Genomic DNA, 25,794 nt, shown 5'->3' on the forward strand with positions numbered 1-25,794 from the left:
CTGAGGAATCAAACCCAGGGCTTCATGTATACCAGGCAAACACTCTTGCCACTAGGCCATATTCCCAGCCCCCAGGCCCTGCTTTTATGGCAGCCTCTGCAAAGGATCCCATTCCCAACTCAAGTGAATCCTTAGGTTGGTACCCCCAGGTTTTGTTTGCAGTATAAATGTATCAGATAAATGCAAATATATCCAAGATTGAATTCACATTCAGATAACTAAGTTTGTCAGATTGCTTGTTTTTCTCAGATCACATCCATTTCAAGGAAAAAGTGGCTTTAGAGATATGAATACCATTCTATTAGTGCCTCCCTCACTTACTTTTGCCTTACTATGTAGGTAACAAAGGAGGTGACACTGTCCAAAAAGAAATTACTTGTTTATCTGACTTATATAATCCCTCTGTATATTGCCTTTATAATAAAAAAATTAGAAATTACAAAAAATAGCTAAGGAGAGACACATCTCAGTGTTTGTGTATTAGTCAAATGTGACATTTATTCATTTGTGAATAATACCACTTGAAAAAAACTTTTAAAAGACCTTTATTACATAAAATATTTGGAAATTATTTTTTAAAAATACACATGGATAATTGAACAATCTTTATAAAACACTGCCTTAAAAAGATACATTTTCATAAGACACAATCTAAAATGCATATGCCAAAATGGTTTAATGGAAACTACAGCATCAACAAATTATGAAATTCAGAAACTTCCTAATCACTGACCTATATGAGAGGTCTCCAACTTCAGGGCTGAGTAGGAAATACAAATAGAGACCCAGTGGCAAATCTGGGAATGACATACTCAAACTAAACAATTTTCAAAACATCTACCCAAATAAAATTGTGGGTCAAACTGGCTTGTGTGAGTCTGGCACCTGTGGCTCATACCTCAAAAGGCTAAGACCTGAAGTTCAAACCTAAGTCAGGCAGAAAAAAGCTCATTAAGACTTCATCTCCAATTAATGAGTAAAAAGCTGGCTGGAGGTATACAAGTGGTAACTTGTTGGTGCGGCTTACTAGTTTATAGTTCTTGTCTAAATAAATTTTAACATTTTCTATACCTAATCCTTAAAATGGAAGGAAAATGGTAGATGGCATTTCTGTGTGTATTTAAGACTACTTAAGCTACTACTGTATGGAGAATGAGTTTTAAAAAAAGCTCCAAGACAAGGTATGCTGTTTTCTGAGTTAATCAATTTAGATAGTGCATCAATATATTCTTAGAACATCCTGATAAAAGATGAAATTTAGCCAAGCACCAGTGGCTAATGCCTGTAATCCTGGCTACTAAAGAGGCTGAGATCTGAGGATTCAGGGTCAAAGCTAGCCCAGACAGGAAAGTTCTTGAGACTCTCATCTCCAATTAAGAAAGCCAGAAGTGGTAGAGCACCAGCATTCAGTGTGTTGTGGGTGGGGGAAAAAAGCTAAGATACACCCATGCCCTGAATTCAAGCCCAGGACTGGCACAAATGTGTGTGTGTGTACACGTGCAGGTCTGTACACACACACGCAAGTGCGCGAGCGCATGCATGCCCACTAGTCCTAATAGTTATACTGTGTTAGATAAAAGCAGTTCCAAAGAAGTTACTAGTTTGTCTGCCATCAATAAGTTCCTGTTAATTTTTGATAGTTATGGTAGAGGTATTAGAATGACAAAACCTTTAAAAAGGCCGAAAAGGCACATAATCTTTCTTTCTTTCTTTTTTTTTGCCAGTCCTGGGGCTTGAACTCAAGCCTGAGGAGCTAGGGCGCCACTTCTGGCCATTTGCTATATGTGTGGTGCTGAGGAATCAAACCCAGGGCTTCATGTATATGAGGCAAGCACTCTTTCCACTAGGCCATATTCCAGCTCTCTTTTTTTTTTTTTTTGCCAGTCCTCGGGCTTGAACTCAGGGCCTAAGCACTGTCCCTGGCTTCTTTTAGCTCAAGGCTATGACTCTGCCACTAGAGCCACAGTACCACTTTTGGCTTTTTCTATATATGTGGTGCTGAGGAATCGAACCCAGGGCTTCATGTATGCAAGACAAGCACTCTACCACTAAGCTACATTCCCAGCCCTCACATATTCTTTCTAGACTACTTTTAAATAATTCATAGACAACACAGATTTCAAACAAATAAAATTCAAATATACTTACTCCAAACCACATAATGCTCCAAAATATTTTCTTCTTTCTTTAGCATTTTAGCTTTCAGTTAAACCTTACCATAAAGCACCAAATCTAGCCATATATCACATTTAAGAATGAGTAATTCACATATAGAACTTTTAAGTCTTTCTACAGTTTATAGGGAGAAATCAATGTCCTTTACAGCTATTAAACTCTTACATTAACAAGCCAAAGCTGTTATGTATTTGTGCTAAAATCAGACGTTTAGGAAAATAGAAGAAATAAATATACAAGAAATTTAAGCACAGAATCCATCCACCAATTAATGCAAAGATCATTATTTCCATCTTTCAAGACTTGAAACTTTTAAGTAGATGAAATGTTTGGCTTCTGTCTCTCTCCAGTGATGGCTTCAGGCAGCTAGGTAAGCACTCTACTGAGCTAAATCCTTAGCTTCATAGTTTCTTTCTAACCCAATCTGTGATAAAAATGTGAAGTCTAGCCCATTCTAAGTAATCTTATCTTTATTTCAACATTATTATTAAAAGCAATTATTAAAAAAACTCAGTACTTGGGCTGGGGATATGGCCTAGTGGCAAGAGTGCCTGCCTCATATACATGAGGCCCTGGGTTCGATTCCCCAGCACCACATATACAGAAAATGGCCAGAAGGGGTGCTGTGGCTCAAGTGGTAGAGTGCTGGCCTTGAGCAAAAAAAGAAGCCAGGGACAGTGCTCAGGCCCTGAGTCCAAGCCCCAGGACTGGCCAAAAACAACAAAAACAAAAAAAAACCCAAAAAAAAACCAACTCAGTACTTTTTAAGACTTCAAATTTTATATACCATAAGATTTCAATGGGAAAAAAAGGATAAAACTAGATTATAAATTTGCCATATACCCAGAAAAGAAAGAGTTCTCAAATCAAGTGAACAGCAAAACGTCATGTAAGTGTACACAGCACAGGGTGATATACAGCAATTCCTTTAAAAATCAATGTGGTTCTTATGAATAAACTTATTTTAAATAAATTATTCATAATTAAAAATTTTAAGTTTTCATAAGTCATAACAGGAAAGAATGAATACATGGGATTCACACAATAACAAAATATTTTAATATTATGTAATTGAAATACTGTTTTAAAATTACTGAAATGTATTAAATGTTTATAGTAGACCGACCTAAAACACTGAGTTCCATACTAACTTGTTATATATAGAGTACTGTCTGCTTCTTATCACAGGATGAAAAACTCCTTTTGTAAGAAACCTTGATAGCTGCAATTTTACAATACAACGATCCAATTAGTTAGCATACTTATGGAGGAAGCGTTCAAATGCATCATAGATGGCTTGTCTAAAATGAAAAACAAAATCCAAATAATTAGCAAACATAGTGGGGAAGACAGAACTTATACTCTATTTCTAATATTATCTATGGTTTTCGATCTGTGCTCCTTTCTAAGCAGCTATAAAAGAGCCAAGTACCTGAGTGGTGTTTGGGTCCAAGTGACTTCACCACACTACTGGAATTTCCAAATGATGATGGATCCAAAAGCATCTTTTTATGAAGCACTTTTTTGTGCCTTTCTACACACAAACACGGACATGCACACACACACACACACACACACACACACACACACACACACACACACCACACAAATATCTTTATCACTGTTGAAAATCAATTACATAACTTTTCAGAGTCTGAAATTTACTTGACAGGTAATAACACAGACTTTTTTTGTTTAACAAGAGTATGTTCCTGGCAACCAAACTTAAGAAATCAAGTCTTGGGTTTCCTACATTAACTTCACTAGGAATCTCAATATTTCATTGTTCTATTGCTTCATAAAATACCCTTTCAAGTTTATTTCTTGTCCTATTACAAGAGCAAGCACTTTCATTACAGAATAGTCAGAAAACAGAAAAATATGGAAAATGAGAAAATGTCAAAATGCCAACACTCTAAGTGGGATTAATCTTTTCGCATGACCCACTTCCATTCCTTCAATGGAACAAGTACAGGAGCCATGCAATGCTAGTCTTCCATTGTTGTTTGTGGGACTTGAACTCAGGGCTGGAATGCTGTCCCTGAGTTATTTTGCTCAAGGTGATTGCTCTACCACTTTGAGTCATAGTTCCACTTGCTGTTTTTGAGTGGTTACTTGGGAGCTAAGAGTCTCACAAGGACTTTTCTACCCTTAGCTGGCTTTGGACCATGATCCTCAGATCTCAGCCTCCTGAATAGCTAGGATTACAGGTGTGAGCCACCAGTGCTCAGCTAGTCTGGATTATTCCAATTTTGGTATGTGTGCTGCTGAAGTGAACCCATGTACTTTTCATGTACTTCTTCCAGATTTTTATTTTTTGAAATAGGGTGTTGACATGTAGTCCAAATGTGACAAACTTTTCTAGCCTTCCCTCTCAGCCTCTCCAACGCTGAGATTATATATAGCTTTCTTGTTCAAAGTTAGCACTCTACCATTTGAGCCACAGATGCATTTCTAGCTGTTTGGTTGTCAATTGGAAATAAGTCTTATGGACTTTTCTGCCTGGGCCAAAATGAGACCCTCAGATCTCAGCCTCCTAAGTATCTAGTGTGGGGAATCCTCAGATCTCAACTTCCTTAGTTGCTAATATTAAAGGCATGAGCCATCAGCACCCAGCTCATGTTCAAACTTGGATAGAAGTAGCAATTACATGGGATACCAGAATTGTAAAAGATTTGATAAGTCCAGTCATTAGTACTAAAACCAGTATAGTACTTCTCATTTAGGATTTAATATTCACTTGCCAATAATAAAGCAGTTATTTTTACAAATGCTCTGAGAGAATTATTCATGTGGATGGAAAAAACTGTTAGATCTTACAAACCATAACATTCCTTCCAACACCTAAAATACCTGGCCATATTTAATAAGGATAATAAAAACTTGATAAAGGACATTGAAGATATCTTACATCCCTAGTACTTTGGAAGAAAGGATGGGATAAAGAGAAAAATGAGGGGAAAAAAGGGAAAGAGACTAAAACATACAATAAAAATATCTTTTTTGTATATGTTAAAGTGAAAAATAGCACCCAAACAAATAAATAGCCATTTCAATTTACCTGAAGAGTCCTTGCTTAAAAAGATATGCACTAATGTGACCCCCTTCTAGATATCTGATTTCACAACCAGGCCAAATTTCTTGTAGACTTCGAACTCCTGTTCGAGGAATATAGGCATCTTCTTTGGCTTGAACCACTATAATGAGGCTTGGGTCAACTGGAACTAAGTATAGAATTTTGACACATTAAAAAGCTCTAGGATTACTGTGCTAACTCATAAGTCATTTTAGCAAAACAACAACAAAAAACACAATACAGTAAATGAAACATCTGTCAAACTAAAACTTTTTTTGGAGCTAGTCCTGGTGCTTGAACTCAGGGCCTGGGCTCTGTCCCTGAGCTTTCTGGCTCAGTGCTAGCACTCTATCACTTGAGTCGCAGATCCACTTCTGGCTTTTGGTAGTTAATTGGAGATAAGTTTCATGGACTTTCTTGCCCTGGTCTGGCATGGAACCTTGGTCTTCAGATCTCAGCCCTCAGCTAGGATTACAGGCTTTTTTTTGGTCAGTCATGGGATTTGAACTCAGGGCCTGGTCTCCATCCTTGAGCTTTTTGACTCAAAGCTAGTGCTCTATCACTATGAGCCACAGGGCCACTTCTGGTTTTCTGGTGGTTAGTCTTATCAACCTTTTTGCTTGGACTGCCTTCGAACTTGAATCTCATATCTCAGCCTCCTGAGTAGCTAGGTTTCTAAAACTCTTTTGGTCAAAGTAAAGATTAACTATAAAGCTAGGTATTGGTGTCTGGCACTGGTGGCTCACGCCTGTAATCCTAGCTACTCAGGAGGCTGAGATCTGAGGACAGAAGTTCAAAGCCAGCCCAGGCAGTAGACAAGTAAAGTCCATGAAACTCTTTTTTTTTTTTTTTTGGCCAGTCCTGGGCCTTGGACTCAGGGCCTGAGCACTGTCCCTGGCTTCTTCTTGCTCAAGGCTAGCACTCTGCCACTTGAGCCACAGTGCCACTTCTGGCCGTTTTCTGTATATGTGGTGCTGGGGAATCGAACCCAGGGCCTCATGTATATGAGGCAAGCACTCTTGCCACTAGGCCATATCCCCAGCCCCCATGAAACTCTTATCTCCAATTAACCACCAGAAAACCTGAAGTGGTGCTGTGGCTCAAGTGGTAGAGCACTTGAGCTGAAGAGCTCAAGGACAGTCAGTGCCCAGGCCCAGAGTTCAAACCCCATGATGGACAAAAAAAACAAATAGCTAGGTGTTGGCTTGCTCTATAATCCTTCCTAGTTACTCAGAAGGCTGAGATCTAATGACCAAGGTTCAAAGCCAGTTCGGACAAACCCTGGAGAGTTTTATCTCCTATTAACCAGCAAAAATTCAAAGCTGAAGGGCTGGGGATATGGCCTAGTGGCAAGAGTGCTTGCCTCATATACATGAAGCCCTGGGTTCAATTCCCCAGCACCACATATACAGAAAATGGCCAGAAGTGGCACTCTGTCTCAAGTGGCAGAGTTCTAGCCTTGAGCAAAAAGAAGCCAGAGACAAAGGCCCAGGACTGGCCAAAAAAAAAAAAAAAAAGTCAAAGCGGAAGGTGTGGCTCAAATGGTACAGCACCAACTATGAGAAAAAGCTGAGCAAGAGTGTAGGCCCTAAGTGAGTTCAAGTTCCCATATTGGCGATTATCATAGTATTGATCCAACACAATGAAATAAATATTCTAAAGATATATTCAATGTATTTTTTATTACTAGTGCTGGAGACTGAATTCCAATGTTTCATATATACTAAGCACATGTGCTATCACTGAAGTATACTCCAACTCCTCTAATGTATGAGTGAATGAATGTATGGATGGATTTGGGCTTTTGAGACAAGTGTCTTGTTATATAGTCCAAGTTGGCCTTGAATCCAAGATCCTCTTGTCTCAGCCCGAGTGCTGGAACTATAGGTATGAACCACTACAGATAGCTTACCAATGTGTTTTTGAACATACAAGATGTTTTTACTTTCCATGTACAAAATGATACATTTAAAATGACCCATTTATTTTAGAAAATACATTCTAAAAATAACAAAAAAAACTCTGTATCTTTGGAAATATGAAATTACCTTGTAAAGCATTCTTAAATATCCTTAACAAATAAACACCAGCTAATACTATCAATTTAATATGGAAACTAGTACCTGAGAAATTGGCTACATGAGTACATTCATCCATGACTCCTTTCATAAATATTAAAGATTCTTTCTGAAGATTGTTTCTTCTTTGTTCTTTGCTGAGCAGGTGGTTTGGCTGTGAGTTGTAACTTGTATAGCAATTTTTGTTGGTTGAAAGTGTTTGATTCAAGCACTCTGTCTTAGAGGTATCTTGCAACAAGAGTCCTTCTGATGTAATACTGGTGGAAGTTTTACTAGAATTATGACATTCAACATGTTTTGGGGACACGGTTTGGTTTCTCATATCTAAACTTAAAGTTCTAGAAACCAGATTAAGGTTAGTTATCTTGTCTGTACTGTTAGGGAAGTATTTCACAAACTCTTGTCCCATTTTGAAAGAATCTGTCTGGATTGAAAAAAAAAAGCATTAATATAGACTAAAGGGTTGTTTCACTTTCTTTTTAAAACAAAGAAAAAAAAAGTACACAGAGGTGGATGCAATATATTATTCACATACAATTTGCATACTGTTTTTTGTTTTTTTTTTGGCCAGTCCTGGGCCTTGGACTCAGGGCCTGAGCACTGTCCCTGGCTTCTTCCCGCTCAAGGCTAGCACTCTGCCACTTGAGCCACAGCGCCGCTTCTGGCCGTTTTCTGTATATGTGGTGCTGGGGAATCGAACGTAGGGCCTCATGTATCCGAGGCAGGCACTCTTGCCACTAGGCCATATCCCCAGCCCTGCATACTGTTTTAATAAGTAATGAAAGGTTTATTTTGTACCGGTACTGAGACTTGAACTTAAGGCCTGGGTGCTGTCCCTTAGCTTTTTTTTAGCTCAAGACTGGTCCTCTACCACTTCTCACAGCTCCAACTTCTAGCTTTTTAGCAGTTAATTGGAGGTAAATGGACTTTACTGTTAGGGGTAGCTTTGAACTGCAACCCTAAACTCTCAGCCTCCTGAAAAGCTAGGCATGAGCCACTGGCATTGGCTGAATTTTTTAATTTTTAAATTAAAATTTTTAATCTTTTTTTCCCTTTAATTTGGTGGTAGTATTGGGGTTTGAACAAAAGGTCTTATGCTAGGCAACTGTTGTGTCACTTGAACCATGCTGTGAGCCTTTTTGCTTTAGTTTCCTTTTCAGCCAGTGGCTCAAGTTTTTGCCTCGGCTGGCCTCAAACTTCAATCCTCCCAATCTCTGCCTCCTGAGAAGCTGGAATTATAGGCATGCACCACTGCACTTGGTATTAAATCCTGCTTTAAGGCACATGCTACAAAATGGATCTTTGAACATAGTATGCCACATTAATAAGCCAGACACAAAAGGGCAATATCATATTGTCCCACTTGTATAAGGCCTTCACCACAGTCAAATTAATAAAGATGAAAAAAAAAAACAACAATGGTTGGATGCCAGAGGATGGGACAAAGGAGGAATGGGAGCTACTGTTCAAGTTTGGGAAGATGAGAAAGTTCTGTGTATTTAGAGACCTGTTTCCAGGTTGGGTGGCCAAGTTTTATTCTTGACCTACTCAATAGTTAGTGTGTTTGCATTCTGATGACTGTAATAAGCCGTATATTTCGGTTACATGTTCTCTATATAAGATTTATTTAAATATGGATTTTCTTCTTCTTTTTAAAACAAGGTCTTGCTAGTAGCCAAAACTAGCCTCAAACTTGCAATTTTACCCAGCATTAGGGGATTATAGATGTCTGCTGACAAGGTATACCACCATGTCTGATTAAAAATACGCCCTTTTTTTGTTGTTGTTTTGTTTTCTGCCAGTCCTGGGGCTTGAACTCAGGTCTTGAGCATTGTCCCTGGATCCTTCTTGCTCAAGGCTAGCACTCTACCACTTGAGCCAAGTGCCACTTTTGGCTTCTTTCTATATATGTGGTGCTGAGGAATCGAACTCAGGGCTTCTACATACCAGGCGAGCACTTTACCACTAGGCCATAGTCCCAGCCCCTCTTTTTTTTTTTTTTGACCAGTCCTCAGTCTTGACCTTAGGGCTTGGGCATTGTACCCGAGCTTCTTTTTGTTCAAGGCTAGCACTCTACCACTTGAGCCACAGCACCATTTCAGCCTTTTTGTTTATGTGGTACTGAAGAATCGAACCCAGGGCTTCATCCATGTTAGGCAAGTACTCTACTGCAAAGCTGCATTCCCAGCTCCTCTTTTTGTTCTTTGAAAAAGGGTCTTTCTATATAGCTGAGGTTGGCCTCAAGCTCACATCCTCCTGCCTCTGCCTCCTAAGTGCTAGATCACAAGTATGCACTACCATATTAAGCTAAAATGAAAAATACTGTTTCAAAAAAAACTATCATAGAAAAATTGATTCAGAAAATCAAGTTTACCCATGTAGAAATTAAAATACTTACTCCACAGTATTCAAGCATATGAACTATTTCTTCTTCATAAACTGTCTGAGTATAATATTGCTTCTCCAGCTCCCTCCAATTAATTGATTTACTCAATACACCCTAAAATAAGAACCTAAATTAGGATCAAATTATACCAGTTTTTATTTATTTTTTTATTATTATTATTTTTTTGGCCAGTCCTGGGCCTTGGACTCAGGGCCTGAGCACTATCCCTGGCTTCCTTTTGCTCAAGGCTAGCACTCTGCCACTTGAGCCACAGCGCCACTTCTGGCCGTTTTCTGTATATGCGGTGCTGGGGAATCGAACCCAGGGCCTCATGTATACGAGGCAGGCTCTCTTGCCACTAGGCCATATCCCCAGCCCCCTTATACCAGTTTTTAATCTAATACTTTTTGTTTTAATTATCAAGTAAAAGTTAATCACAGATTGATCTTGCCTACTTATTACAAAGGCTTGCTTACAAAATTTACCCTTTATAAGAGTCTGGTAACTTGACTTATAAACAGTTCTTACTTTAGTGTATAATTTTCCTTGAATGACAAAAGTGAGTCATTATGCCTGTGTTGCTTATATAAGCAATGTGTTTTTTGCTTAACACTATACTTCCTCTGCAATTTTAGTAGATTCTAGGCAAATCATTGACCTCAGATTTAAAACCTTGTTATGATAGGCTCAACACAATGAACATACCACACCATTTTTCACAACCTATTGCTTGAAAAATTAAGCACAAATTGAGATTCCACTGACCTCTCAGAAACTTGAACTGGCTTGGGGGGGGGGAGGGTGTGTGTGGGGGGGGAGGGTGTATGTGTGTGTGTGTGTGTGTGTGCGTGCGTGCGTGTGTGTGTGTGTGTGTTTGCTAGTTCTGGGGCTTGACCTCAGGGTCTTGGCCTGTCCCTGGGCTGTTTTACTCAAGGCTAGTGCTCTACCACTTGAACCAAAGCTCTACTTTCTTGTACTAGGTTTTGCTTCAAGTATGTTTTCCTTTTCCTGATTTTATGTCCTATCCTTTAGACATATATGATGAGTTTTGTTATTCCTTCTAAGTGAATCACCAGACCTTAAGGGTAATGCTGGGGGACTCTCAAGACAATTATCTTTAATTACACATATGTTGCTATTTACATTTTAATTGCAACTAAATTACCGTAGTGAAGACCCCAGAGGCTGTGGACCAAGACAGACAAGGAACCAATGGCATGGGCTTAGGCCAGTTGGATACTGCTAAGGAGGCCATCTGTAATTTAACAGAAGCTTCTGTGTAAAGTTCTTATTTATTCAAATGAAAAACATTCAATACTCAAAAGAACTTTCTATAATAATTGGCAAGAGAAGATACAAACCAGAAGTCTGAAAACATTTGTGACCTTATGAAATATAAATTCCAACAGTAATGTAATTTCTCTTTTACAAGTGACAAAGTATGGTAGAAATTTTTTGAAGGTGTTAGCGAAGATTTATTTTAGTATAGCAAAGCAGGGAGAAATGGAGGAAAAAGTATTACCTAATTCCAATGCAGGAAATAGGAGTTCAAGACTCCACTATTTTTTGCTAGGCGCACATCTATAATCCTAGCTACTCAGGTTGCTGAGATCTGAGGATCATAGTTTGAAGCCAGATCAGACAGGAAAATGAGGGAGAGTCTTATGTCCAATAAACTACCAAAAAGGTGGAAGTAGAAATGTGGTCCAGCCAGGCTCACGCCTGTAATCCTAGCTACTCAGGGAGGCTGAGATCTGAGAGGATCAAAGTTCAAAGCCAGCCCAGGAAGGAAAGTCCATGAAAAAAAGAAAAGAAAAGAAAAGAAAAAGAAAGAAATGTGGCTCAAGTGGTAGGGCACTAGACTTGAGCAAAATGCTGCTTAGGGACAGCACCCAGGTCCTGAGTTAAAGCACTGGAACAAGAAAACAAAAAAAAAAACTCCTTTTCCTTTTCTTTTCCCAGAGAGATAGCATTTCACACTGCAGTCTAGGTTGGCCTCAAAGTTGTGATGTTCCTGCCTCGGCCTCCTTTTTTGCTTTGAATTCTAGAACCTCCTGTCTTAGCCTCCCAAGTTCTAGGCTTAAAGGCATGTGCCATGATATATGGCTCTGAGTGATTTTTAAAACTTAATTTTGTAATTCAAATGATCCATAAAAAAATTTCATTTATTTATTTATTTTCATATATTGAGTGACTAATATGTACCATCTAATGAACAAGAACATACATATTCCAGGCCCTCATCAAACCAACTGCTTCATGGAGAAAAAAGGACTGTTAAGCAATTATAGTACTATGAAAAATCCTAATAAGAAATGAAGCATGGGGGTGCGGGGTGGAGGATTGGAGAGGAGAGAAGGTGGGAGAAAAATGGAAGAGGTAACAAGTTTGACAAAAAAATGTTCTCACTGCTTTTACATATGTAACTGTAACCCCTCTGTATATCATCTTGACAATAAAATTAAATTAAAAAAATAAAAGAAAAATAAAGCACAGTCAACAGGTAATACTGGAGGTCAGAGAAAGTAATCATGGATGGGAGCTATAGCAGAAGGGCAGCTCTTGCTTGCAAGGTATCAGGACACATGGGGACACTGGAAGGATGCTAGAGTAGCAAGGGCCCAGTGTAAAAACAGGCTATACCACTCTAATTAGGGTACAGAAGAAAATTAGTTAAGAAAATACTGGGGCTGGGAATATGGCCTAGTGGCAAGAGTGCTTGCCTCGTATACATGAGGCCCTGGGTTCGATTCCTCAGCACCACATATACAGAAAATGGCCAGAAGTGGCGCTGTGGCTCAAGTGGCAGAGTGCTAGCCTTGAGCAAAAAAAGAAGCCAGGGACAGTGCTCAGGCCCTGAGTTCACGGCCTAGGACTGGCCAAAAAAAAAAAGAAAATACTAATGAAGCTGTGGGTGCTGGTGGCCCATGCCTATAATCCTTGCTACTCAGGAGTCTAAGGAGATCTGAGGATTGCAGTTCAAAGCCAGCCAGGGCAAGAAAGCCAGGAAGCTGTAGCTCAAGTGGTAGAGCACAAGCCTTGAACATAAAAGCTTACAGAGAGTGCCTAGGCCTGAGTTGATGCCCCAGGACTGGCACCAAAAAAAAAAAAAAAAAAAAAAAAGGCTGACAGGAAAAGTCAGAGGCAGAGAAAGCAACTGAGAGTCCATTTTAGTACAGTATATAAGACAAAGGTAAAATAGATTACATATATGTATATGTATATATAGTTGTTTTTGTTGGTTGTAGAGCTTAAACTCAGGGCTCGGGGTGCTGTCCTTGAGCTCTTTAGGCTCAAGACTAGTGTTCTACCATTCTGAGCCATAGCTCTAATTCTAGTTTTCTAGAATTTTTGGATAAGAGTCTCATAGATTTTTCCTGCTTGGGCTGGCTTTGAACCATGATCCTTAGATCTCAGCCTCCTATGTAGCAAGGATTATAGGCATAAGCCACCAGCACCCAGAAAAATAGGTATTACATACATACCATTATATACATGTATGAAAATGTCACAATGAAATCCATTAACCCTATTAATGCATGGTTTAAATGATAGCTAAAATTTAGCAATTTTAGCCAGTTTACTAGCAGAAGTGGGCAAGTATAACTTGACATATGAAAAGTCAAAATTATACAATTAAGTTTTTAATAAAATATTAAATCTAAACATCTGAATTGTAACTGGGGGTCAGGGGGGTGCACAATAAATGCCTATATAAATCATACAAAAGTATCATTACTTCATCACTGGAATTATTTCTGCTTGCTACTTTCAAAAAAACTAAAAACATTATAACCAAAATGAATTTAAAAAAATAACTCAATTCCCTAGAGCTTACAAACACAGACAGTGAAGTGTAAGTTGGAATGAGAAGGCTTACGTGTCCTCCCATGGATATTCCGGTCATCCCTAGAGGGCCATAGCCTTCCCTCTCTAGCCAGTGCAAGAGAGCTGCAGATTCTAAAACAAGAGCTCCTCCCATCACAAAAAGGTCAGACACATTTTTTAAGCTGGACCTCCTAGCCTCAGAAAACAAAATAGAAAGTGATTTATTGCATGTATTTACATTTTAACACCTATAGACTGTTGTCATTTCATTTTATTTTATTTTTGGCCAGTCCTAGGCCGTGAACTCAGGGCCTGAGCACTGTCCCTGGCTTTTCCTTTTTGCTCAAGGCTAGCACTCTGCCACTTGAGCCACAGCGCCACTTCTGGCCATTTTCTTTCTTTTCTTTTTTCTTTTTGGCCAGTCCTGGGGCTTGGACTCAGGGCCTGAGCACTGTCCCTGGCTTCTTCTTGCTCAAGGCTAGCACTCTGCCACTTGAGCCACAGTGCCACTTCTGGTCATTTTCTGTATATGTGGTGCTGGGGAATCGAACCCAGGGCCTCATGTATACGAGGCAAGCACTCTTGCCACTAGGCCATATCCCCAGCCCCTTCTGGCCATTTTCTGTATATGTGGTGCTGAGGAATCGAACCCAGGGCCTCATGTATACGAGGCAAGCACTCTTGCCACTAGGCCATATTCCCAGCTGATTGTTGTCATTTTAAAAGACCAGAAAAATACAGTTGATCTTCATATTTTTATATTATGCTTCATTGTCCTTTACAGAAACTAAAAAGTAAAGGAAATGTATTTTTTTAGACCTGGTCTCTATATGTAGCCCAGGCTGTCCTCTAACTCTTGATCCTTCTACCTCTACTTCCCAAGTACCATGAACCACCATACCCCGCAGTAAACGCGCTTAAAAAGAATCCAAAGTTAACCTATTAATGCTTCTCTCTCTCTCTCTCTCTCTTTGGTGCCAGTATTGGGCTTCAACCAAGATTCTTGAACTTGGGCCACAACTCCAGTTTCATTTCTTTTCTGGCTAATGGTAATAGGTTGTTTTTTTTTTGGCCAGTCCTGGGCCTTGGACTCAGGGCCTGAGCACTGTCCCTGGCTTCTTTTTGCTCAAGGCTAGCACTCTGCCACTTGAGCCACAGCGCCGCTTCTGGCCGTTTTCTGTATATGTGGTGCTGGGGAATCGAACCTAGGGCCTCGTGTATCCGAGGCAGGCACTCTTGCCACTAGGCTATATCCCCAGCCCCAGGCTAATGGTAATAGGAATATTCAGATCTGTCTCCCCTCCCCTGGCTGTCTCCAAACCTCAGATCTTAGCCTCCTGAATAGCTAAAATTATAGATATGAGCCAATGGTGCTTGACTTAAAAGTTTCTTACTATATCATATTTGCAGACATAACCTTAAAATAAGAATAAAGTCAGATGGGCTCAGTGGCTTATGCCTATAATCCTAGCTACTCAGAGGCGGCTGAGATCTGAGGATCGAAGTTCAAAGCCAGCCCAGGAAGGAAAATCCATGAGAGTCTTATCTCCAATTAACTACCAGAAAACCTGAAGTGATGCTGTGGCTCAAGTGTTAGAGTACTAGCCTTGAGCTGAAGAGCTCAGGGACAGCTCCTAGGCCCAGAGTCCAAGCCCCACAACCAGCCCCCAAAAATAAAGAATTACATCAATACTCTTTGCTATAGTTTTATTTCTCCCTCCCATAATAGATGGATATTAAAACTCGGTATATTTAAAGAAAGGCAATCAAAATTTTTAATATTGCTGAAAATTGAATATAAAGACTGAAAAAATGAAAGTAATATGCACTTACACTTGGTCCTTTGGTTTTCTGCAGCCATTTAAAATTGTAGGTCAAAGAGAAAGTTTTAAAATAATTAAACACACTTCTGTCATGAAACATTAACATAAGCAAAACAGTTACATTTGGACACTATTTATTTATTTATTTGCTTGCTTGCTTGCTTGCTTGCCAGTCCTGGGCCTTGGACTCAGGGCCTGCACACTGTCCCTGGCTTATTTTTGCTCAAGGCTAGCACTCTGCCACTTGAGCCACAACGCCACTCCTGGCCGTTTTCTATATATGTGGTGCTGGGGAATCCAACCCTGGGCTTCATGTATACGAGGCAAGCATTCTTGCCACTAGGACAGATTCCCACCCTGGACACAATTTAATACTGAAAAAACTTTCCAATTACCTAAATAGAAAGCTTAGAACTTTTCAGGTTTACACAGCTTTATTGAGATATAAGCATATATCAAGTAATTCACCAATGTGAAGTGTAAAATTTAATGTATTAAGTATAGTCAAAGGATTCTGTAATTTTCAACTTAAATTTAAAATGAAGTTTATTTATATAGTTTATATAATTATGTTTACAAGGGAGGAAATACAGGAAACCAGAAGATAAAACTATTTTATATACAATCATATTAACACATTTGTGTATTTCTTTCCAGTATTTTCCCTTATGTACAGGTTTGTTTTAAATTTATTTTGCTTTCAATTGTTGCATACTTGTATCAGGTCCCATGGTCTTATTTTGTTTTTGGTGCCAGAGATTAAACCCAAGATCTTTGTTATCTTTTGTTTTGCTGGTACTATGACTTGAACCAACTGGCTCCTGCCTGCTTGGCTTGCTTGCCTATGGCTGTATACTCTAACACTTTACTTTAGTGGCACCTTTCCTATGCTAATCACAAATTCTACCACTGAGACTATATGGTTTTATATCTTGCTTTTAAATCACAAATACTTTTTACACATTGTAACTTTTAAAATGATTACTAACCCTTAAACTCACTGAATGTGTAGTATTTACTAAGAATTATTCTACACAGTATCTAATACTCTGAATAATCTAAGAGATGACTCTCACTTATCAGTGAGAAAACAGGTACAAAAAGGGTAAGTAACACGTACAAAGGTAGTAAGCAGGGGCTGGGAATATGGCCTAGTGGTAGAGTGCTTGCCTCACATACATGAAGCCTGGGTTTGATTCCTCAGTATCACTTATATAGAAAAAGCCAGAAGTGGCGCTGTGGTTCAAGTGGTAGAGTGCTAGCCTTGAACAAAAAGAAGCCAGGGCTTAGGCCCTGAGCTCAAGGCCCAGGACCCAGGACTGGCAAAAAAAAAAAAAAAAAAAGGTAGTAAGTAGTAGAGCAATAAACATGATACAATCAACACCATAGAATTCCAGTGTTATAAACTAATTTACTCAATTGTTTCTCTATTACATATTTCTTTTAATACCTTATTATTTAGTAATTATTTAAATATATTTCCCACCATTTTCTTTTTTTTCTTAGTACTTAATGCTTAGACTGAATTTTCCAGAATCAAAATCACTGTCAGGGGCTGGAGATATGGCCTAGTGGCAAGAGGGCTTGCCTCATATAAATGAAGCCCTGGGTTCAATTCCCCAGTACCACATATACAGAAAACGGCCAGAAGTGGCACTGTGGCTCAAGTGGCAGAGTGCTAGCTAGACTTGAGCAAAAAGAAGCCAGGGACAGTGCTCAGGCCCTGAGTCCAAGTCCCAGGACTGGCAAAAAAAAAAAAAAAAAAAAAAAAAAAAAAATCACTCCCCCCCCACCCCGCACTTTTACCACTGAGCCTAGACGTGAAACATCTTAAAGGTCCCAAGACCAGTGGTAAAAATGCTTTAGTAGAGCTGTCTAATTTTCAGATATTAATATTGACTGTGCTCAGTTTAGTTGTCTCCCTAGTACTGTGCTTTTAAAATCATTGGTAATTGTTATTTTAAACTTTACATTTCTTTTTCTTTTCTTTTGGCCTGTCCTAGGGCTTGAACTCAGGGCCTGGGCACTAGCCCTGAGCGTCTTTTGCTCTACCACGTGAGCCATGGTGCCACTTCTGGCTTTTCTGTTTATGTGGTATTGAGGAATCGAACCCAGGGCTTCACGCGTGTTAGGTAAGCACTCTGCCACTAAGCCACATTCTCAGCCCTATATTTCTTTTATTACCAGCAATATTGAGCATTTCTTTATACCTGTGCATCAGGTTCTGTTCTTCTATGAATAGTCTGACATCATCTTGAAAATTAGTTAAGTATTGCACCTTTACTGCAAATGCATTTAAAGCATGAGTTTCTTTACTCACTTATTAAAATCCATAACTATCTGAAGAACAAAAATGAAATTTATCTTTATCATCCAATGAAACTATAATCCTTAGGTTTGTTTTCCCGGAGATAAGGTATCATTGTGCAGCCTAGGTTGGCCTCAAACATAATCCTCGTGCTTTAGCCTCCTGAGCAGATGGGATTATAAGAATGAGCTAACGAGGAGATAACAAACAGTACAAAAAAATGTATCCAATGCCTAATGTATGAAACTGTAACCTCTCTGTACATCAGTTTGATAATAAAAATTAAAAAAAAAATAATGAGCTACCATGTCAGACTCCTTCCACTGCATTTATTTTTTTATTTTTTGGCCAGTCCTAGGGCTTGGACTCAGGGCCTGAGCACTGTCCCTGGCTTCCTTTTTGCTCAAGGCTAGCACTCTGCCACCTGAGCCACAGCGCCACTTCTGGCCCTTTTCTAGATATGTGGTGCTGGAGAATCGAACCCAGGGCTTCATGTATACAAGGCGAGCTCTCTTGCCACTAGGCCATATTCCCAGCCCCTTCCACTGCATTTAAAGAGACATAAAATAACCTTTCATTCCTTTTTGTTCTTGCTTTTTATTTTCTACACTGATGAATGAATTTAACCAGTTTGGGAAAGTTGGTTATTACGTATCATTCCTATGAACAAGTTTCTTAAGTATCACAAAGGATATAGTACGGGTTTTCTAACAACAAAGAAGCTATTCGGGCTTCTTTAATCATAGGACGGGCCATTAGTGTTCTTCTTCTCCAGTAATGCTATGGAAAGAAAAGCTAACATACTTAAACAGCACAAATAAGCACATATGTTAAGGAAATTACTTAAACAAATTATTTAGGGATTAAAGCATAAAAATTAAGTCTTACGTGGTCTCCTGTTCCAGCAAGATGAATGCATACCGGTCTGTGTTTGTTGTTCCATTCTTTAGGTACAATAAATTGGAACCTATTTTTAAAATAATGAAGTTCTCTTTAAAATAAAGCCAGCGCAGGCTCAAAAGTCTATGGGGCTCTTATCTCCAATTTACCACCGAAAACTGGAAAATGGAGGTTGCACAAATGGTAGAGTGCCGGCTTTGAGAAAAAAAAAAGCTAAGGGAGAGTGCTGAGGCCTTGAATGCAAACCCCAGTATCTACACACAAGAGATTTTTCAATTCAAACTTTCTTCTCTTCTTTTTCTTTTTGAGACAGAGTCTCACTATGTAATTCAGACTGGCCTAGAACTTATTACATAGCCAGACCTGGCTTTAAACTTAAGATCCTCCTGCCTCTGCCTCCTAACAAGAACTGGTATTATAGGTATATACCATCATGCCCACCTTCAATTCCTAAAATGTTTAAAATTATTTCCAAGAAAGTATCCTGTAGAATTTTAAGTTAATTTGTAATTGATTAAACTACTATATATGGAAAAATTACAAAGATATTGTAGATTTTCTTACTTTCAGTATGTTAAGATATTCAATACAACAGGAACACATTATTCTTTATCTAGTTTAATACCAAAACTTTATAAATGTGTGATAAATTTTTAACAGGCCTAGTGATACAGCTCTCCCCTTTCTCTTCGTAGGAAAAACACTTTGCTATACAAGCTGTTGAAATAACTACAAAATAATGTACTTATATTTCTACCCATGTAGTATATGAGAGAATGTGATTCATTAAAATTCTGGTACTTGGAGATAAAGTGAATCCATGCCAGAAAAAAGGAAGCACAGTTTTCTCTACTTGTCATGTTTTCTCTTCTCTTCTCCATGTGTGGTACTGGGCCTGAACTTAAGGACTCAAGCTGTTGACTGGCTTTTTCAGTCACAACTGGCACTCTACTTGCTTGAGCCCCCAAACTTTTGGCTGGTTAATTGGAGATGAGAATCTGGGAGAGCTGTATGTCAGGGCTGGCTTCAATCTTGATTGTCATTATACAGTCTCCTGAGTAGCTAACATAAACCACCTGTACCAGGCTGTCCTTATTTAAGGTACTTTCCTATATGACTTATATAACAAATTGCTATTTTTACCATTTATAAGTATACAATATAATGGTATTAAGTGTATATGCTTTGTTGTCCAACTATGACTACCTATCCATCTTCAATTTTTTTTTTTTTTTTTTGCCAGTCCTGGGGCTTGGACTCAGGGCCTGAGCACTGTCCCTGGCTTCTTTTTGCTCAAGGCTAGCACTCTGCCACTTGAGCCACAGCGCCACTTCTGGCCATTTTCTGTATATGTGGTGCTGGGGAATTGAACCCAGGGCCTCAAGTATATGAGGCAAGCACTCTTGCCACTAGGCCATATCCCCAGCCCCCCATCTTCAAATTTTTTTCATCTCCCTGAATGGATTTTTTTTTTTGCTATTACTGGGGTTTAACCTCAGAGACTGTTGCTTGTTCAACTTATTTGTTTGATTTTCTACCTCTTCTGGCCACACCTCCAGCCTGGCTTCTTTCTGGAGATAGAATCTCATGGACTATCATTGAATTGAGATCTAGGGATCTCAGCTTTTTGACTATGTTACAACATGAGCTACCAGCACCTAGCTAATAGACTTCTTTCTCTTTTTAATTTCCTTAGCAGTTGACTTTTAAGAATTTGTATCATAGTCCGGTTCTGGTGGCTCACACCTGTAATGCTAGCTACTCAATAAGCTGAAATCTGAGTATTACAGTTTGAACCTAGTCTGGGCAGGAAAGTCTATAAGACGTGTATCTGCAAATAGCTACCAAAAAACAGAAGTGGCAGTGTGACTCAAGTGGTAGAGCACTAGCCTTCAGCTGAAGAGCTCCGGGACAAGGCCCAGGCCCAGGCCCTGACTTCAAGCCCCATGGCCAACAACAACAACAACAACAACAACAAAAAAAAAAATTAAAGGAGAAACAACATATTAGAATTAACAAATGTTTACTAAATAATGCAGAGGGGAAAAAAACAGTAAAGTATATTGTTCTTTTTATGTTTGCAGGTACTGGAGCTTAAACTACAAGTCCTGGGCACTGTTCCTGAGCTTTGTTGCTCAAGACTAGCACAGCACCACTTGAGCCAAAGCTCCACTTTGGCTTTTTGCTGGTTAATTAAAGAGAAGAATCTCATGTACTTTCCTGCCTGGGCTTGCTTTGAACCTGAATCCTCAATAGCCAGCAAGATTATAGGCATGATCCACCAATGTCTGGCATTTGTACTTTTTAAACAGAATTAAGTGAAACATGAAAAAGAAACCAGGAGATAACCTGGTTTCAACATTAACTTAAATTTAAAACAACTTAGCTGGGCATTGGTGCCTCACTTTTGTAATCCTAGCTGCTCAGGAAGCTAAGATCTGAGGATTGTGGTTTGAAGCCATCTTAAGCAACAAAGTCTAAGAGACTCTTATCTCCAATTAACTACCAAAAAGCTGTAAGAGAAGCTGAGGCTCAAGTGGCAGAATGCTAGCATTGAGCCAGAAAACTCTGGGACAGCACCTAGGCCCTGAGTTCAAGACTCAGGAACACACACACACACACACACTCTCTCTCTCTCTCTCTCTCTCTTTACTAATTTAACTTTCCAAACAAACATTCTTACCTTGCAATAACAGATTCAACTGGCATGATTCCAGGCACATAGTGGGCCATGGGAGAAACAAAGTGTCCATCTAAGATCTTACAGTCTGATTGTTCTTCCATCTAAAACAAAGGAAACCATGAAAGTAGACTGAGATACCTTGGTGTATCATAGACGTTTTTCTAATAAAGTCTGTTTGACTAAAATTTTATTTATTTATTTATTCATTCATTTTGCCAGTATGGGGGTACAAACTCAAGGCCTTGCTACCTAGATTGACTTTTTTGCTTACGGCTGCCAACGCACCACTTGTGTACACATCCACTTCCATTTAAAAAATTTTCTTCCCCCAAACTATTTTCAGTGCATACTATAGTTCCCTTTTAGTCCCACTTTGTTTCCAAAAGACATTGCTTCTACCCACATACTTTTATTTTCCTTACATACTGTTAACTACAATCTAGTTTGGAAAATAAACAATAAATCAAATTCATACATTGAAAGGCAAAAGCTCAAGATAAAATTCTAGTCAAGAGAACTCAATAGCATTAAAAAGTAAAAAAATAATCCTAAGAACAATTTGTAACTGCAATAATAATTGACCACACTCAAATAAGAGATGATATCAGCATGCTACAGTGGTTTAATGTTGGGCAATATATTGATGTAATATCTCTGTCAACAAATTAAATAAGGAAAAATAATTTCTATGTATTGAAAAAGCAATTTTTAGCTACATGCGGTACATGCTTGTAACCACAGATGTTGGAAGTTTAGGCAGGATGATAATGAGTTAAGAGGACACACTGGGTTATACTGAGATGTCTCAAAAAAAAAAAAGAGGAAAAACAAATGAAACAATAAAAACAGAACAAATAAGCAGCAACAACAAGAAATAAACAGCAGGGTGCTGGTGGCTCATGTGTATAATCCTAGCTACTCAGAAGGCTCCAGGTTCAAAGGCAGCCAAGGATAGAAAGTCTGTGGGAACCTTATTTCCAATTAACGCCAAAAAAAAAAAAAAAAAAAAAAAAAAAAGGAAGTGGAGGTTTGGCTCAAGTGTTAGCATGCCAGCCTTGAGCTAAAAAGCTAAGAGACAGGGTCCAGGCTCTGAGTTCAAGTTCCTGTACTGACTCAACAAACACACAGATACACAGACAACAGAAGTCAATTCACTCATATTCAATTTCTAAACTTATTTTCCCCTCAAATATCTACTTTTAAGGAATTTGTGGCCAGGTGCCAGTGGCTCACACCTGTAATCGCACCTAAGCAAGAGGCTCAGATCTGAGGATGGAAGGTAGTCTGAGCAGCAAAGTCCATTAGACTGTTTTTTTCTTTTTGTCAGTAGTGGGGAATCAACTCTAGGCCTGGACACTGTCCTTGAGCTCTTCAGCTCAAGGCTAGTGCTCTACCACTTGAGCCACAACACCACTTCTGGTTTTCTGGTGGTTAATTGGAGATAAGAATCTCATGGACTTTCTTGCCCTAGCTGGCTTTGAAACTCAATCCTCAGGTCTCAGCCTCCTGAGTTGCTAAGATTACAGGCATGAGCCACCAGCATCAGCTCTAGGACACTTTTATCTCCCGTTAATCACCAAAAAGTTAGAAGTACATCTGTGGCTCAAGTGGTAGAGCACTAGCCTTATGTAAAAAGAGCTCAGGGATAGCAGCCAGGCCCTGAGTTTAAGCCCTAGGACTAGCATCAAAAAGAAGTTAGCTTTAGACTAATGAAATTCAATGACTTTCCACTTTTGATGACATTAGCTTATAAAATCAGTAAGAAATAATGTTTTCCTGTTCTTTGTAGATAGTTACAGTGGAAGAACCTGGCCATACAGCTGCACCTTCAGGAGCAAGCATCAGTACCAATTTCAATTGTTTTTGCTGATTAGACAGTTATCTGAAAATTTGTCTAGGGCTGGGAATATGGCCTAGTGGCAAGAATGCTAGCCTCGTAAACATGAAGCCTTGGGTTCGATTCCTCAGCACCACATATATAGAAAATGGCCAGAAGTGGCGCTGTGGCTCAAGTGGCAGAGTGCTAGCCTTGAGTAAAAAGCAGCCAGGGACAGTGCTCAGGCCCTGAGTTCAAGGCCCAGGACTGACAAAAAAAAAAGTCTATCAGGAAGTTTTTTTTAATTTTTTTTTTTAGGGGGGGGGTCGTGGGGCTTGAACTCTGGGCCTGGGCACTGCCCCGAGCTCTTCAGCTGAAGGCTAGAGCTCTACCACTTGAACCACAGCACCACTTCAGGCTTTCTGGTAGTTAACTGGAGATCAGAGTGTCACAGACTTTCCTATCCAGACTGGCTTTGTACCTCAATCCTCAGATCTCAGCCTCTTCGGTAGCTAGGATTACAGGCATGAGCTACCAGTGCTCGGCCAGTTTTTACACTTTTTCACATTGGTAATGTCATTAAAACTTACTTATATATGTGTAGAGGTGAAAAATAAAAGTTGAATCTTAGCTACTCAAGAGACTAAGACCAATGAATAAGAAGTTCGAAGCCAGCCTGTGCTGAGAATCCAAGAATCTTTTTTTTTTTTTTTTTTTGTCAGTCCTGGCGCTTGGACTCAGGGCCTGAGCATTGTCCCTGGCTTCTTTTTTTTTTGCCCAAGGCTAGCATTCTGCCACTTGAGCCACAGTGCCACTTCTGGCCATTTTCTATATATGTGGTGCTGAGGAATCGAATCCAGGGCTTCATGTATATGAGGCAAGCATTCTTGGCACTAGGCTATATTCCCAGCCCAATCTAAGAGTCCTATATCCAGTCCATCAGCAAAAAGCTTGACTCTCAGCAACTTAGGAGGTTGAGATCTGTGAACAGAGGTTTAGACAGCCTGAGCTGACAAGTTTTGTTTTGGTTTTTCCTTTTTTTTTTTTTGCCTGTCCTGGAGCATGAACCCTGGACCTAAGCTTGGTTGGGTGCTTTCCCTGAAGATTCTTTTGTTCAAGGCTAGCGGTCTACCACTTGAGCACCTGAGCCACAGAGCCACTTCCAGCTTTTACTGTGATTAATTGGAGATAAAGAGTCTCACAGGGACTTTTCTGCCCGAGCTAGCTTTGAACCACAGTCTTCAGATCTCAGCCTCCTAAGTAGCTAGGATTACAGGTGTGAGTCACCAGCACCGTTTGGTTAGACTCTTATCTACAATTAAACACCAAAAGTGGAGCTGTGGCTCAGGTGGTAGGTAGAGCACAATCCTTGAGCAAAAAAGCTTAGGGACAGCACTTAGGTCCTGAGTTTAAGCCCCAGGACTGGCTCAAAAGAAAAACAAAAAAGGTTAAATTTTTTTTTTTTTTTGGCCAGTCCTGGGCCTTGGACTCAGGGCCTGAGCACTGTCCCTGGCTTCTTCCCGCTCAAGGCTAGCACTCTGCCACTTGAGCCACAGCACCGCTTCTGGCCGTTTTCTGTGTATGTGGTGCTGGGGAATCGAACCTAGGGCCTCGTGTATCCGAGGCAGGCACTCTTGCCACTAGGCTATATCCCCAGCCCAAAAAAGGTTAAATTTTGATATGTGAATGGTATTTTTTTTTTTAAAGATACTAGGGCACAGAGTTTCTCAAATTTGTCTGCCATGCTGGCTTTAAACTGATATCTTCATAAATTATCCTCCTGACTAGAATACATGCAAGAACCACTGGGACCCTGGCTTTGATATCTAAGTGTTTTGGGTTTTTTTTTTTAAATTTTTAAGCCAAAGGAGGCATCTATAAGAATGTATTGAGTCTATCACCAATAACACCCTGAACATGCCTGATCTCATATGATCTTGGAAGAATGTACTACAAAATCTTAATAGCACTCCCTGAAAGAAAAGGAGTTAGTAGTAAAAGGTAAAAGACACTAGAGGAGTTTTTAGCTTGTTATGGTTTTAAACGCCTTTAATATTTTGGTTAGGAAAAAAGAAAGGGAAAGGAAAACAAAAGCAGAAAATAGAAATATTTGCCAAAATTAGAGTAAGAGAAATGTTTGAAATCCATATGATATAGAAACAAAAGTTTTGATATGAAATTTTCAATGACAACATTTTTTAGTATTGAAATCTTTTGAAAAAGCATACTTTCTAAGGATATTTGATAGATAAGACATTCAAGTAGTTATTTTGGTTACAGGTCAGTGAGGGATGTGTTAAGTATAGCTGTCTCTGTGGCTTCTCCAATAGTATATCAGAGATCCAATTACAGAAAATCATAGATTACAGAGCAGTGATGGGTATGTGAAGTACAGCCATCAGTGTGGCTTCTCTAACACAGTGTATCAAGGATCCAGTTACAGAAAACCAGATTACTACAGAAAAAGCTAGTTGCTTATAAAACAATTTGAAAAACAGTTTCATCTATATATTTTACAGCATTTTCTTCCTACCACTCTCTCAGCAATTAACTACATTTCATAATACTTTTCCCTGTCTTTTGTTGTCTTGAAAATAATTCCTATGTGCAAACTCACCAACTAGATACATCATTCTCCTTCAATACTATTACTATTCCTTTCATAATATTCTTCTCTAATAATGAATAATTTACTTTAACCCTCTTGAGGCTATGGATACA

The 25,794-nt window shown here is 39.2% G+C and overlaps 1 protein-coding gene and 1 long non-coding RNA gene across 7 annotated transcripts in view; one reads left to right on the forward strand and one right to left on the reverse strand.

Moving 5' to 3' along the window:
• On the forward strand, window positions 1-8,779 carry LOC125341712. Its single transcript, XR_007209061.1, has 3 exons — window positions 1-335; window positions 6,837-6,843; window positions 8,765-8,779. It is a non-coding gene; the product is annotated as an uncharacterized LOC125341712 (long non-coding RNA).
• The window catches only part of Abhd18 (abhydrolase domain containing 18), a 27,720-nt gene continuing 5,188 nt past the window's right edge, over window positions 3,263-25,794 (reverse strand). For 2 of the 6 annotated variants that reach the window (XM_048333823.1, XM_048333825.1), the window contains 10 exons: window positions 21,258-21,358; window positions 18,563-18,641; window positions 18,370-18,454; window positions 15,377-15,404; window positions 13,596-13,734; window positions 10,881-10,970; window positions 9,728-9,829; window positions 7,375-7,753; window positions 5,237-5,399; window positions 3,263-3,476 (listed from right to left, as the gene is read on the reverse strand). In XM_048333823.1, the coding sequence (XP_048189780.1) occupies window positions 3,425-3,476; window positions 5,237-5,399; window positions 7,375-7,753; window positions 9,728-9,829; window positions 10,881-10,970; window positions 13,596-13,734; window positions 15,377-15,404; window positions 18,370-18,454; window positions 18,563-18,641; window positions 21,258-21,358 (1,218 nt within the window). In that variant the 3' untranslated portion in view covers window positions 3,263-3,424. Of the gene's footprint in view, window positions 3,477-5,236; window positions 5,400-7,374; window positions 7,754-9,727; window positions 9,830-10,880; window positions 10,971-13,595; window positions 13,799-14,248; window positions 14,480-15,376; window positions 15,405-17,576; window positions 17,621-18,369; window positions 18,455-18,562; window positions 18,642-21,257; window positions 21,359-25,725; window positions 25,784-25,794 lie in introns of those variants that run through there. The other 4 variants (XM_048333824.1, XM_048333826.1, XM_048333828.1 and 1 more) reach the window with 4 other exon arrangements.

This window comes from Perognathus longimembris, chromosome 24, assembly GCF_023159225.1.
Source record: "Perognathus longimembris pacificus isolate PPM17 chromosome 24, ASM2315922v1, whole genome shotgun sequence".
In the NCBI taxonomy this organism is placed as follows: domain Eukaryota; kingdom Metazoa; phylum Chordata; class Mammalia; order Rodentia; family Heteromyidae; genus Perognathus; species Perognathus longimembris.